The sequence below is a fragment of the Rhizophagus irregularis genome, chromosome 27 (assembly GCF_026210795.1).
Source record: "Rhizophagus irregularis chromosome 27, complete sequence".
In the NCBI taxonomy this organism is placed as follows: domain Eukaryota; kingdom Fungi; phylum Glomeromycota; class Glomeromycetes; order Glomerales; family Glomeraceae; genus Rhizophagus; species Rhizophagus irregularis.
Window position 1 is genome coordinate 3,402,108 of NC_089455.1, and position 12,521 is coordinate 3,414,628.

At 30.2% G+C, this 12,521-nt stretch overlaps 3 protein-coding genes across 3 annotated transcripts; 2 read left to right on the forward strand and 1 right to left on the reverse strand.

Moving 5' to 3' along the window:
- Positions 1 to 1,446: 1,446 nt before the first annotated feature.
- On the reverse strand, positions 1,447 to 6,818 carry OCT59_018630 (uncharacterized protein; the record flags this gene model as incomplete). The annotated part of the gene is made up of 14 exons (XM_066148905.1): positions 1,447 to 1,602; positions 1,667 to 1,867; positions 1,951 to 2,271; positions 2,409 to 2,792; positions 2,885 to 3,111; positions 3,180 to 3,317; positions 3,383 to 3,565; positions 3,659 to 4,072; positions 4,148 to 4,766; positions 4,864 to 5,095; positions 5,171 to 5,384; positions 5,464 to 5,648; positions 5,720 to 6,181; positions 6,277 to 6,818. The coding sequence occupies 14 exons, from the start codon at positions 6,816 to 6,818 to the stop codon at positions 1,447 to 1,449; spliced, it is 4,278 nt and encodes a 1,425-aa protein (XP_066004791.1).
- A 1,022-nt stretch (positions 6,819 to 7,840) lies between these two features.
- OCT59_018631 (uncharacterized protein) lies at positions 7,841 to 8,519 on the forward strand (the record flags this gene model as incomplete). Its single annotated transcript, XM_066148906.1, has 5 exons — positions 7,841 to 7,847; positions 7,970 to 8,011; positions 8,121 to 8,184; positions 8,272 to 8,328; positions 8,489 to 8,519. The coding sequence occupies 5 exons, from the start codon at positions 7,841 to 7,843 to the stop codon at positions 8,517 to 8,519; spliced, it is 201 nt and encodes a 66-aa protein (XP_066004792.1).
- Positions 8,482 to 12,337, forward strand: OCT59_018632 (uncharacterized protein). The gene is made up of 3 exons (XM_066148907.1): positions 8,482 to 8,568; positions 8,681 to 11,160; positions 11,251 to 12,337. The coding sequence occupies exons 2-3, from the start codon at positions 8,829 to 8,831 to the stop codon at positions 11,370 to 11,372; spliced, it is 2,454 nt and encodes an 817-aa protein (XP_066004793.1). The 5' UTR covers positions 8,482 to 8,568; positions 8,681 to 8,828; the 3' UTR covers positions 11,373 to 12,337.
- Positions 12,338 to 12,521: the final 184 nt, after the last annotated feature.

The window sequence follows — 12,521 nt, forward strand, 5'->3', positions numbered from 1 at the left end:
TGAACATATCGGACTTTAAAGGTAAATTAGAAAAAGGAGAGGATTTTTTTTATTTGTTTGACTTTAAAGAAACGTTTTTAATGTTTCATTTCTTATTTTTTTCTAGGGTTTTCAGATTTTTTGAATGACTTTAAAGTTAAATTGGGAAGAGAAGGGTTTTTTTTTATTTGTTTAACTTTAAAGAAACGCTTCTAACATTTCATTTTTATTTTTTTTTTCTAGGGATGCTGGGATTTTGTACATGGTAGACTTTTAAAGAAGAAGGACTTTTCTTATTTGTTTGAGTTTAAAGAAACGTTTCTAACATTTCATTTCTTGTTTTTTTCTAGGGACACCAGGATTTTATACACACTGGACTTTTAAAGGTAAATTGGAAAGAGCAGATTTTTTATTTGTTTGATACTTTTTCAATAGAGTTTTTTAAATAAAATTTTTTTTTTTGAATTTTTAACTTTAAAAAAATGTTCCTAATGTTTTAAATTTATTTTCTTCGTAGGAACATAGTTTAAACTTAATTATTTTTTATCTTGTTTAGCTAATCTTGAAAAGTACAAAAGATAGTGTTTAAAAAAAAAAAAATAAATAAAAATTTTTAAATTTTTTATACAAAATTTGTACTATAATAACATTGATATATAGAGAACTATACAATTCTACATGTTGAACATTAGAATACAAAATAATAATAACAATAACAACACTAATCTAGTTAAAATAGAAAACTTTTTACACAGTCAACAAATACGGTACGAAGGTGTGATAGTGACTATAGATAGATTGTGACTATATAGGATAGATTTTAATAATAAAATGTTTTAAACATCCAACTGGTGTGACTATATAGTAAAATGTGACTATAACGAGAGTGACTATAAAGGGAGTTGACTGTATATATAGTTCTTTACTTTACTTTAAACAATAATATGCATTATATTAAATTAAACAATTAATATTACCTGAAATTATACTTAATAATTATATTGCTAATTTAATTAATCATATATACATTTATAAATATATTTAATATTTTAATATTTTATAATTTTTTTCAAAATATATAACAATAAACAAATTTTATGTAATATAATATTTAATTAAAACTTTATTATAATAATATAATTATTAGTTTTAAAATTTTGATTTAATATAATCTAAATAATTTTTAATATTTTTAATTAAAATAATTATCAAATAAGATAATTTTAACAATTATCATAAATTATTTTTAAATATATATAACATTATAATTTTAGGCTTAAATTTAAAATATCATTTGATATTCTATATTATATTTTATGATTTATATTTAAAATTTCACTTATTTAATAAAGTTATAAAAAATCAATATCCATTTACTAATATACAATACAATAAAAAATACCTATTTGCAATTTGAAAATAATACACCAACTTAATTATCTTAAAAAAAATAAAAATAATCAAGCTTTAGCTTAATAATCCATTTACAGCATGGATTAAAAGTCCAATATTTTTCAAATTAGGACTTTGAGCATCTTGTGAAGCTATTTGATAATAATATTCTTCAAGCCGTTGTTTTACCATTGGTAAAATCCTTTCACAATGATCTCTAATCTCATGATCCTAAAAATTATTAATAGTTAATATATATATATATATTATTTATAAATAAATATGGATTTTATACCTTTGGATTAAGTTTAATAATAGCCTCTTCTACCCATGCTCGTTTTAATTCTGTAAATTTATTCAGTTCTAAGGAGAGGTGGTGAATAAGTGAAAGAATAACTGCTTGTGTTAATAAAGACCTGGATGGAAGGAAAACACTCTTAGGGTTCACTTTGCTGCAAAGTCTAAGGATTACTGGTAAGTCATGGGAAGCAAGAGCCTAGTTCAATAAATATTAAAGTAAATTATAATTTGTGTCAGATCAAAAAACCAATATATATAAATTTATGAATATGTTCTTACTATTACAAAAGCATCTTCATAATTCCCCATTTCTAAGTGCCTTTCAATTTCACTATTCAAGTTTTCTTCAAGGCCGGGAGGTTCTACTGGTGATAATAACTGTTGCTGATGTTGATGCTGCTGATGTTGATGTTGCTGTCGTGATTGATGAAATTGTTGCTGCTGGTGAATCTGATGCGGCTGTGATGAAGAAACTCTACCAGATGGTGTATAACTATTATATGTGTCTTGATGCGACATAGAAGGTGTTGATGCAGAAGTCGCACTTTGTGGAATTAAAATTCGTTTTAATTCTCCAGAAAGAGAACGTGCTCGTTGATGCTGCAACGTTAATTGTTTGTCAAGGAAGTAAATTATTTAATTTTGGTTAAAACAGGTTAAATAATAAAAGGATATTCTTCAGATGAACGCCCTAGTTGTTGTTGCTCTACATGTTTTCCTAAACCAACTTGTCTTACAATGTTACCACCAACATTGGCATTATTAATACTAGCTTGCAATTGTTGAACATTTAAGGTAAGATGATCAATAGACGCTTGTAAACGTGCCAAGGTATTTTGATCAATGTTGTAGGCACTAGCATATGAAGCCGACTGAGCACTTTTATGTGCAATATCTTGTAATCCAGCCTCAAAAGTCGTGGTAATTTGTTCAAACATTGCGTTTGTAGCTTTTTGATATGATGGGATTAGCACAGATGTAAAGTTTTCTCTAAAGGTTTCTTCAATAACCGGTCGTATAGATTTGGAGACTCCTTTAGCAATCGATTCGATAACAGGAGCTTTCGAAAGAACACGGGGCACATTCTCTGAAACTGCTTTATCGATAGCTGTTGGAATATTCTAAAATATTTAAATAATAGATAGTTAAATTATTAAAAAATATGTATATATATATATAAATATTATTAAAAATAAATTGGAAATTTGCTAACTTTGTTTACAGCTTCAACCATCCCTCTATGAGCATGTTTATCAACAGCATTTGTAACCATTTTACTCAAAGTCGGAAGGACAGAATTTTGTACTTCGCTACGAATGGTCGATTCCAATAATTTAGATGTATTGTTACTTAGAGTTTGAGAAACCACTTTGAGAATAGTTTCCTGGCGCGAAGTTTCAGCAGCTTGATGTGCAATGCGTTCTTCTTCTATTTTTTGAACTAAATGTTATATAAATATTAGTTAGTATCAAAATCCGATTTTTCAATAAAATAGAGCAAAAACTAACATTGCTTTTCTAATTCTTTCGAAAACATCTTTCCAAGTTTATTTGTAACACTTTCTTCCATTTTTTTTATTTCTTTCAAGATCGTTTGCATTTGAGCATTAGATATACCAGCCGCAGGTGATGATGTCGAAGAGTGACCTATAAATTGAGTGAGTTCTTTGAGATGTAATTCAAATGTTTATTTTAAATATTTCCGTTAGTACCTTCTTCTGTCACTTTTCTAGTTTTCTCGCCAGCTCCTATCTTTCCGTTGTTCTTTGAAATACCATCCGTAGTTTTTTTGCCTGCAGCTCTACTGGTAGTTTCGGGAGAGTTATTAATATTCTCACTTCCACTATCTTTGTCTCTTTCCATAGCCCGACGTTCTTTTCTTCGAGAAGTCCTTTCTGAATCAGATAATAAATCATTATTTTGAACTGAAGAAGAAGCAGTTTGAGATGCAGCAGCCTTCTTTTTTTCTTTTAATTTGGCTATAGTACCATTTACAACAGGACCAGATAATTTAATAGAGCTCGATATTTTCTGACTTTCTTGACTTTTACTTTCGTTTTCATCTGAATTTACTGTTGATTCTACCATAATACCAGTTGTAGAATCTTGCACGACACGCTTCTCACTTAACGAAGTATCTTCAGTGACAACAGTTGTAGTTTCTGGTTCATGTTCTTCCGCAACTGTATTAGTTATTTCAACTGTTACTACTTCTTTAATAATGTCCTTTTCAATGTTACCTTCATCTGTTGTGGGCAGTTGACCTCCGGAATGCGAAGATAACTCGGATGTTTCTGTAGTAAGAACTTCATTTTGTTCTTCTTTCTTAGTGTCTTCAACTTCTTCTTGTGGTGGATCAAGAGTAACTTCCTCGATAACATATTCTGGACAAGCGTCAAGATCTGGAGGTAATAATAAATGTTTGGCAATGTGATATTGTTGAACGGCTTTGGATTGAATGCAGTATAAGGAAATGCCTTGTGATGAATTCGTGTCGGGAACTATAACAAAGCTTCCAATCAATTGGTTGACCGGAAATTCGATCATATAATCAAATTGAGTGACATTTGGGCCTGTTGAATCATCAACAGAACCCATCGTATCATGTTCATTTTGATTATAAAGGTCAAGCTGTTCAGTTTTCTTATGTGGCAAATGTAAGTGCAATGCAAATATAGAAATTCTTGAGCTATTAGCTATTAACAGGGTACTAGTTTCCTGATCAAAACTGACACAATTAAACATTGCTTCCTCTTTCCGGTATGCTTTATTTAAAGAAGGTCGACGTTCTGGCGGTGGTAAGAAATTAATAGATTGTATATATTCGGATGATTCAACATCATATAAATGAAGAATCGTATTTCGTTCGGTCCCCAATATCACATAGCGGAATTTAAATAATAAAGATTGGCCTGAAGATATATTTTCTCCATCAATAAACAATACTGAAGATACCTGTTGTCCGTCGAGAATTATTCTATGGACTGGATTGATGCCGACATCATTTTCAAAATTAAGTGCCCAAAAGATGACACACTCATCACTTGCCGTAGCCAAAATCGTTCCATCGGGGGAGAAAGCCAAGTCATTGATGGGCTATGTTAAAAGATCATACGTATCAATAACGACGTGTCCCACATCAAATTTGACATGGAAATGATCTTTTAAATTGCCAAAAATAAAAAAGACGGACCTTATCTTCCATTTGCAACTTCAAAATCTTCTCCGATATATCAGATTCTTTAAAATTCATTTCATCGGTGCCCTCCAAAATTTTATTGATATCAACAACCAACACGTCATTGGTATCTGTAGCTACTGCAAACATATTACGATTTACTGGATGCCATACAGCACGATGATATCGTGGAGACTTTGATTCGTCAATTGATTCATTGGAATTAATTGCAAGTAAAATTTTATACCTAAATAAAAATTTTTCCAATTAAATTATATAAAATATTAAATTATAATGACAATATATGATAAAGTCTTCATACGGGATTTCGGCTGCTTGCTCTGATGGTGGCTCAGATAGTTCCCAAACTGTAATTTTACTATCACTGCCAACTGCAAGAAGTAATTGCGTTTTACTTTCTTCGTTTAATTCATCAGAGAGTACATCTTGAATGCACATATCAAGAATAGACTTGTCATGATTTCGCAGTAATGTTTTGCTACCATATAAAGTACTAATCACCCGTATCCTTCCACCTGTTCAAAATTAAACAAATAAAACGTACTAGTTAGTTCTTGAAATCATAATAAGATTTTAAGGAACATAGAAAATGACCTTTCACAGCATAGCATATATAAAACGCATTGACGGCAATTGATTTCCCCGCACGATATTCTAATTCACTTGGAACGAGTGTTATTGTAGTAAGTTCTAACTCCTTACTAGATAATACGATTTCATTTTTTTTGCCTGTATTATAAAAAAGAGTTCCTCGAGGAAGCTTAACACCATCTGGGATACTAATAAAAATGTAAAAAATTATTTGTCTAATAAAAATAAAATTATTTCAAAAAAGGAATAAATATAGTACCTTGAAAGTGCCTTGGATGATGAATTTGCACGCACGTTCCATGCGGATAATTCAGAAAGAAATGGTTCTTTCTGTTGCTGAGGTCGTGAAAAAACTCCACTGTCTTTATGAACCACCGAAACCTCTTGATTTTTTTGTGATGTCAAAGTAGATTGTGAACTCCACTGGGCGGTATTAATTGATTGTGAAGGAGATAAAGGTTCCTTTAAAAGATCAAAAGGATTGGTATAAGTAAACATAGATTTATTTGTTGTTGAAGGTGGTTGCTTTGTTGATGGTGATGAAGTAGTGGGTCTTATCGATTCTAATGAAGAGTTATTGTTGTTATTGTTGTAATCTGTCTCTTCCGCGGGAGCTTCAATTTCGGATGTCTCTTCCGGATAAGTTATTTCTTCCGCTGGTGGATTTTCATTCTGAGGCAACGAAGTATCCGCTAGATATTGATTTTCGTTCTCCTGTTGACTGAGAAATCATGATTAATTGAATTTGAAAATTTTAATAATTAGAAACATTATAGTAAAATTGAAATCTAAATTAATAATAGAAAAATACGATACCTTATATCAAAACCTGTTGCAGGGGAATTACGACCAAATAATGCTAGTTTAAGGGATTCTGTAGAAGCTTTATCAATATTAAATAAAGTAGGATCTCCAGTTCCAGTCGTAGTAGTTGCTTCGTTTTCACCACTAACTGGATTTAAAATTGATTGAGGCTGAGGTGTTCCACTAACACTTATTGAAGTTGTCTGTGAAGAACTTGTGTTAAGAGTTTCAAGCAAAGAAACTATAGGATTAGAATTTGGTGACATTTGTTGTGACTGTGAAGACAACTGCAAGGGTGGGGGTGGGGGTGGCGGTGGTGGTGGCACAGTAGCTGGTGGAAAAATGTTTTGGTTATAAGCTAATGGCTGAGTATTAAAATGCGGAGTATAATTATAAATTGGCATAATGTTAGGGGAACTTTGAATTGGCGGAGGAGTTGGTTGAGAAGAAGGGTACGATGGTGTAGTTGGACTTCTTTGACCAGTCATATTTGTTTCAGGAGGTGAAGTCTGATTTTTATGAAGAAGACTCAACAGCGTTGCCGAAGGGTCCATTTTTTTTATATTTAGATTTATTAAAACTGAGACTTTGTGAAAATTTTAGATGTTGCTGACGCACAAACAATCTTTAAAGCGAAATGTTTTTTTGAGTTTTGACAGATGACACAACGATACTAGCTTAGCCACTTTGACAATGATCTTCCGCAGCAATAAATATTTATTACTAATGTTAATTATTTTTTCACAAAACACATGATGTTCCAATTTTATGTAATAATCATATGCAGCGATACTATCCCGCTGTGTAAAAAAATTCGGATATGCAATCCTTCCATCCCTGCGGAATTTCGCTATTTCGGATATTTATACATTGTAATTTCTAAAGGTTTTATTTAATTAATTAAATATAAATATATTGTACCTTTAAGAATCAACACAATTTATTCATTATAATTTAATTATATTATTACTAAAAAAAATGCACGAAAAAGATGTAAGATATAATAATTAATAAATAGTTAAATTTTTTTACCAGCATTAATTATTTTAACGTTAAATTTCAGTATATTTGTGAACCAGAACACAAGTTCCATTGTTTATTATTAAAATATTTTTTTTTAAAAAAAAAATTTTATAAAAAAAAAAAAAAAAAAAAAAATAAATAAAAATGATCGACTTGTGATCTTCGGATAAAAAATTTATTTGTAATACTTTTGTATTATATGGTAATGAAAGGAACATGAATTAGGAAAAGTTGATTTTCAAAGTGTAAATGAACCAACGATAAATGATCCAAATGAGATTTGTAATTATATTGAGAAAAAGAATTATAGATTTTTTAAATTAATGATTTACGATCCTAATGAACGACCCCTTGAAGTTCTTCGGATGCATATAATGATCTGATGATTGATGCAACGTGGCAAAAATAATGCTGCATATTAAAGTCGGAGGGTAACGTTTTAAACTTTATAACTTTCCTTTTTGTATAGTCACACATTATTTATAATGCAGTTTATATTTAGGCTGATGTAGTTCACAGAACTTCTTGTTACTCTGAATTCCATTTGAGGTAAATGCAAGGTATCCAGCCCGCTGTCTTGGCTGACGACGGCCATCTTCGGCTGGAAGCTTCAGTTGTACTAGTCTGCTAGAGTTTACAAATTGAGTACAATTGACGACCATAACAATTTTTATCATAAAAGAAGCAGTTTTGGAAAATCGCTCCCCTTTACCAACGCACGCAGGTTTTCCCTTACAAACTTTTTTCTTTTCCCTTATCTCCCTTCCGTTCTTTCATAGTGCGTGATTCGTACATTTACTTTCTTTAAAATTTCCGAAAGTCCCTTTAAAAAGGACAGAACCTTCTTTTATTTAGTATCTTTTATGCGTTTTTGTGGACCTTGAATCTTTTAAAGCAGTTGGAATTTATTTACTTGTCCTTGTCCTTGCGAAAAAAAAAGTTCGACGAACATAAACATCGTCTCTCTTTACTTTCTTTTTTTAGGCTTGTGACCTCTGTTTACTTATTACTAGCCTTAATATCATTTAACGTCTTTTCAAGGTAAATAACTAACTGTACAATAACTTTTTTAGGCAATCTTGCTTATCGGTTCCTTATAAAAAATTTTTAATCTTCTTTGAGTGAAGTAAATAAAGCAGAACTAGGACACTAAAATTTTTTTATTTTTATTTTATTTTCTTTTTAAAAAACAAATTTTTAGCTTTTTTTACCACTGCCCAAAGGTCTATTGATATATATATATAAAAAAAAAAAATTTTGGTTAAACAAATCCCACTTAAGGTTGGTATCTTTTAAATTTTATTTGTATATTTTTTTTTTTTTGACAGAAAATAATAAAATATAAAATAAATAACAAAAATTTTTTTTTTCTTTTTTTTTTTTGATAAAGTAGAACTTTTAATTTAAATACTTACTTTTACAAAAAAATTGTTTTCTTTTAAAAAAAAAAATTTATATTATTTATAAATTTTAGACCAGTAGATATTTTTCGACCTTGTACTTTCCTTACCACATTTACGTATAATTAATTGAACTCAATCATGTATGCTCAGAGGAATCAAACTTCGAATGCTTTGCTCACTCAAGCTTTTCATCCACCTTCAGCTGAGGATCAATTTTCTCAAAATTTTCTAGAGGAACAGCAGCAACAACAGCAATTTAATCAAGAACAATTAGAGGAGATCCAAGAACAATTAAATTCTTCCAATCTTATTCAACGCATCCAAATGACCGATAGTAGTAATTTTCCTTTTCAGGCTTTTGAAAATAATGCAATACTTGGAAGTTCTCTTCCTTCCGACTGGATATATGGGAGCGATGAAATAAATGGATTTGTAGATGGCACAGGGTTTGGTGGTGATAATGTTTTTGTTAATGGGTTGATTTCTCAAAATTTTGTTGATAATTCTTGGCTTGCTCAAACTACCGAACAACAAACTCTCCAACATATGGGTCAACAAGAACAAATCCATGCATCATTATCCAACTCCCTTTCTGATGCTGAGACTCAACAAAATTCAGAGTCTCAAAATAATGATCATGATCATTTAAGAGCTCAGACGCCAGGTCCTATACAGAAAACTATTATTCCAAATTATTTAAACATTCGTCGTCGAAGTTTATCCGCTGATAATATTCATGCATTAGCAAAAGCGCAACAGCAAGCAAATCGCAAGGTTATAATTGCTACATCGCAACAATCATCAATGGCCTCTGCAATGAACTTTGAACAACAAATTCAATTTTCTTCCATTCAAAACACGAAACAGCAAACATTAAATCCTAACGGATTACAAATTGATGATGCAAATAATAACCAAAATAATAATGAAAATGATGGGGATGTTAATAATCATAATTCACAAAATGCTTCTGGAAATACGAGCCCAAATTCACAAAATAATCGACCACATTTATCGAGAACTTCCAGTGCTAGCCCAATTAATCATGCTCAAAGGTTCAATGAATTACAAGCTAGATTTAAAGTAAAATTGGATAAAAGAACACAAAGAAGTATGCCAAATATTCAATTAACTGCAGCCGCTCAGAATGCTATGTCATTATCCCAATCACAAGCTAAAACAAACACTTCAGTATCGGGAACTGGTACTGTTCCAATTATGGATTTATCATCTTTATCTACTCCCAACACACCAACATTTCCACCTGAAAAATCTACTCTTAAACCACCAAACAATGCACCTCGTCGTGGACATATGCGTAAACGTTCTCTCTCTGCACCTACTGCTCCTTTTCCATCCGCGCAATTACCGGGTTCAATTCCTTTGCAACCAGCACAATCATTTCCGCTTAATTTTCCTCTTTCTTCTTCTTTCCGTAGGCCTAATGCTTTACCTATTCAAATTCAACGAAATCCAAAACATAATCATAATAGTCCTTCTATGTCTCCTGAAGAGTATCAACGTAAATTAGATGAAGAACTTGAAAAAGTTGATTTTGAGGATATTACTGTCAGTGAACTTAAAGAAATGTTAAGACAACGCGGAAAACCTGCAACAGGCAAAAAGGCGGTATTAATGCAAAGATTACAAGAAGAAGTAGAATACGTTAAAGCAATGAAAAATCATAATCAACAACAGAAAAATAACGGTAATAATAATAACAATAACAATAATGGTCAATTTTCTCAGATTATGTCATCCCCAACGTCCCCATCTGGAGTTTCACTACAAAGAAGTATTGCCAACTTACATATATCAAGTCCACCAATACATACTAGACGTTATAGCCCTTATGGAAGCGTTAGTATTCCGGGTAGCCCAAGAATGATGCCAAGTGGACTCGGTAATGGACGACCGCCATCGGGCTTCAATGGTAGTAATATTCCATTTCCTGAAAATACAGAAGAATGGCAATTTCAGACCGTTGGATTAGTACAGCGTAGTATGACACAACCTTTATTACATAATTTAGAAGATGCTTCAATTATGATTATGGGACAACAGTCACAAGATATTTATGGAACACAACCTTCTTCTGCCCCTCCCACTACTACAGAATTTGATGCAGTTGCAACTTCGGAATTTCAAGGATTTCAACAACCCTCATCTGCTCCTCCAATGACCACGGAATTTGATACGTTTGAAATCATAAATCCGATGTCAATGAATGTATCCATGTCTGATATGATGAGATTGAATGTTCCGGATGGGGCCGACCCGAATGTTCTTTTAAAACAAGAACAGGGAAACGAAAATAAACTTAATATTGACAATGGACAACAACCTGGGTCAATAGTACCAACGTCATCAAACGATACTGTAGCCGGAATGTTGGTACAACAGGGTATGAGATTTGATTTTAATTCTCAGCATCACTTACAAGACGAAAATATGATGATTAAATCCGAAGGTATTTCACATTTGAATTACATTTTGTTTAATATATCTTACTCTCAGTGTTAATTAATTTAAATTTATTTTATTTATTTTATTTTTTTAGATAATCTAGATTTTCTAAATTACACGACGAATATGTCCTCTATTTCTCATCAATCTGCACAACATCTGCCGATGCAGCTCGAATTACAACAAGATGGGATGACATTTGGCGGCGGATGGTGAATTTAATTGGATTTGGCTGGAACCAAAGAAATATAGAATTTGATATTGAAAATAACTTTTTTTTTTACAATTTGGACACGAAGCATTTGATTCACCATATTTATTATTATTAATATTTATATCATATATTTCCAGATAAGTTACATTAGATCATTTCATTTAGTATTTTACTCCTTTTGTATTTATGAACTTTTGTGTTTTGAAATTTTTTTTGTAATTTTTTTTTTTGGTTTCTGTTGCGTCTTTTTAAAGATCTTTTTTTTTTTAAAAAAAAAAAAAAGCTTGATTTCAAAAAAAAAGAGATTATTTTTTTTTCTTTTTTTTTTGTTTGATTAGCAAATCAAGAACCGAGTAATGAAAAATGGACGAATTATTATTGTTCCGGAATCTAAACTGTCATAATTTTGCGCGCTGTACGAGTGATTAAAATGTAATTCCATAATAGCATCGATATTTATATTATACTGATTTAGACTTTAGATTATTTCATCAGACCAAATCGGTTCATATCAATTTTTTTTTTCTTTTTTTTCTTTTTCCTCTTTACTTACATTAACACCATAATGAAACGTCATGAAAACCTTTCTTCTTTCTCACATAAAATTCTTTTTCTTTTGTACTATAGTTTTTTTTATTCCCTTTTTCCCCTTTTATAAATCATTTATTTTTTTTTTTGCCAATTAGTATTTACGCAATAGATACACAAAAAAATTAATCTTTTATCCAAAAAATGGAAAAAAAAATTTTCTTGTTAAAATTTTTGTTATATATATATATATAAAAGGAGTTGAAAATAAGAATGAGGGCAAATTATTCGAGTGGACTTTATTTTTATTTTATTTTTTTTTTAGTTTATATATATTTTTTTTTCTTTTTTTTTGAAATTAGTAATTAAAAATATATTTTTTTCTTATATTAAATAATAAAAAGATATATATCAACTTTTATATTAAAATATTTATTTTAATTAACAGAATTATTTTTTTTAGACAACTTTATTATAATTTAGCATTTTTAACATTTTTAACAATATAAACAATAGCAATAAGAATGATTTTTCTATTTATAATTAGTTTTTTAATAATTAGGTTATTTTTTATTAATTTATGTTGAAAAAATGAATAATTGGTTTGTTTTTTTAATATAGAA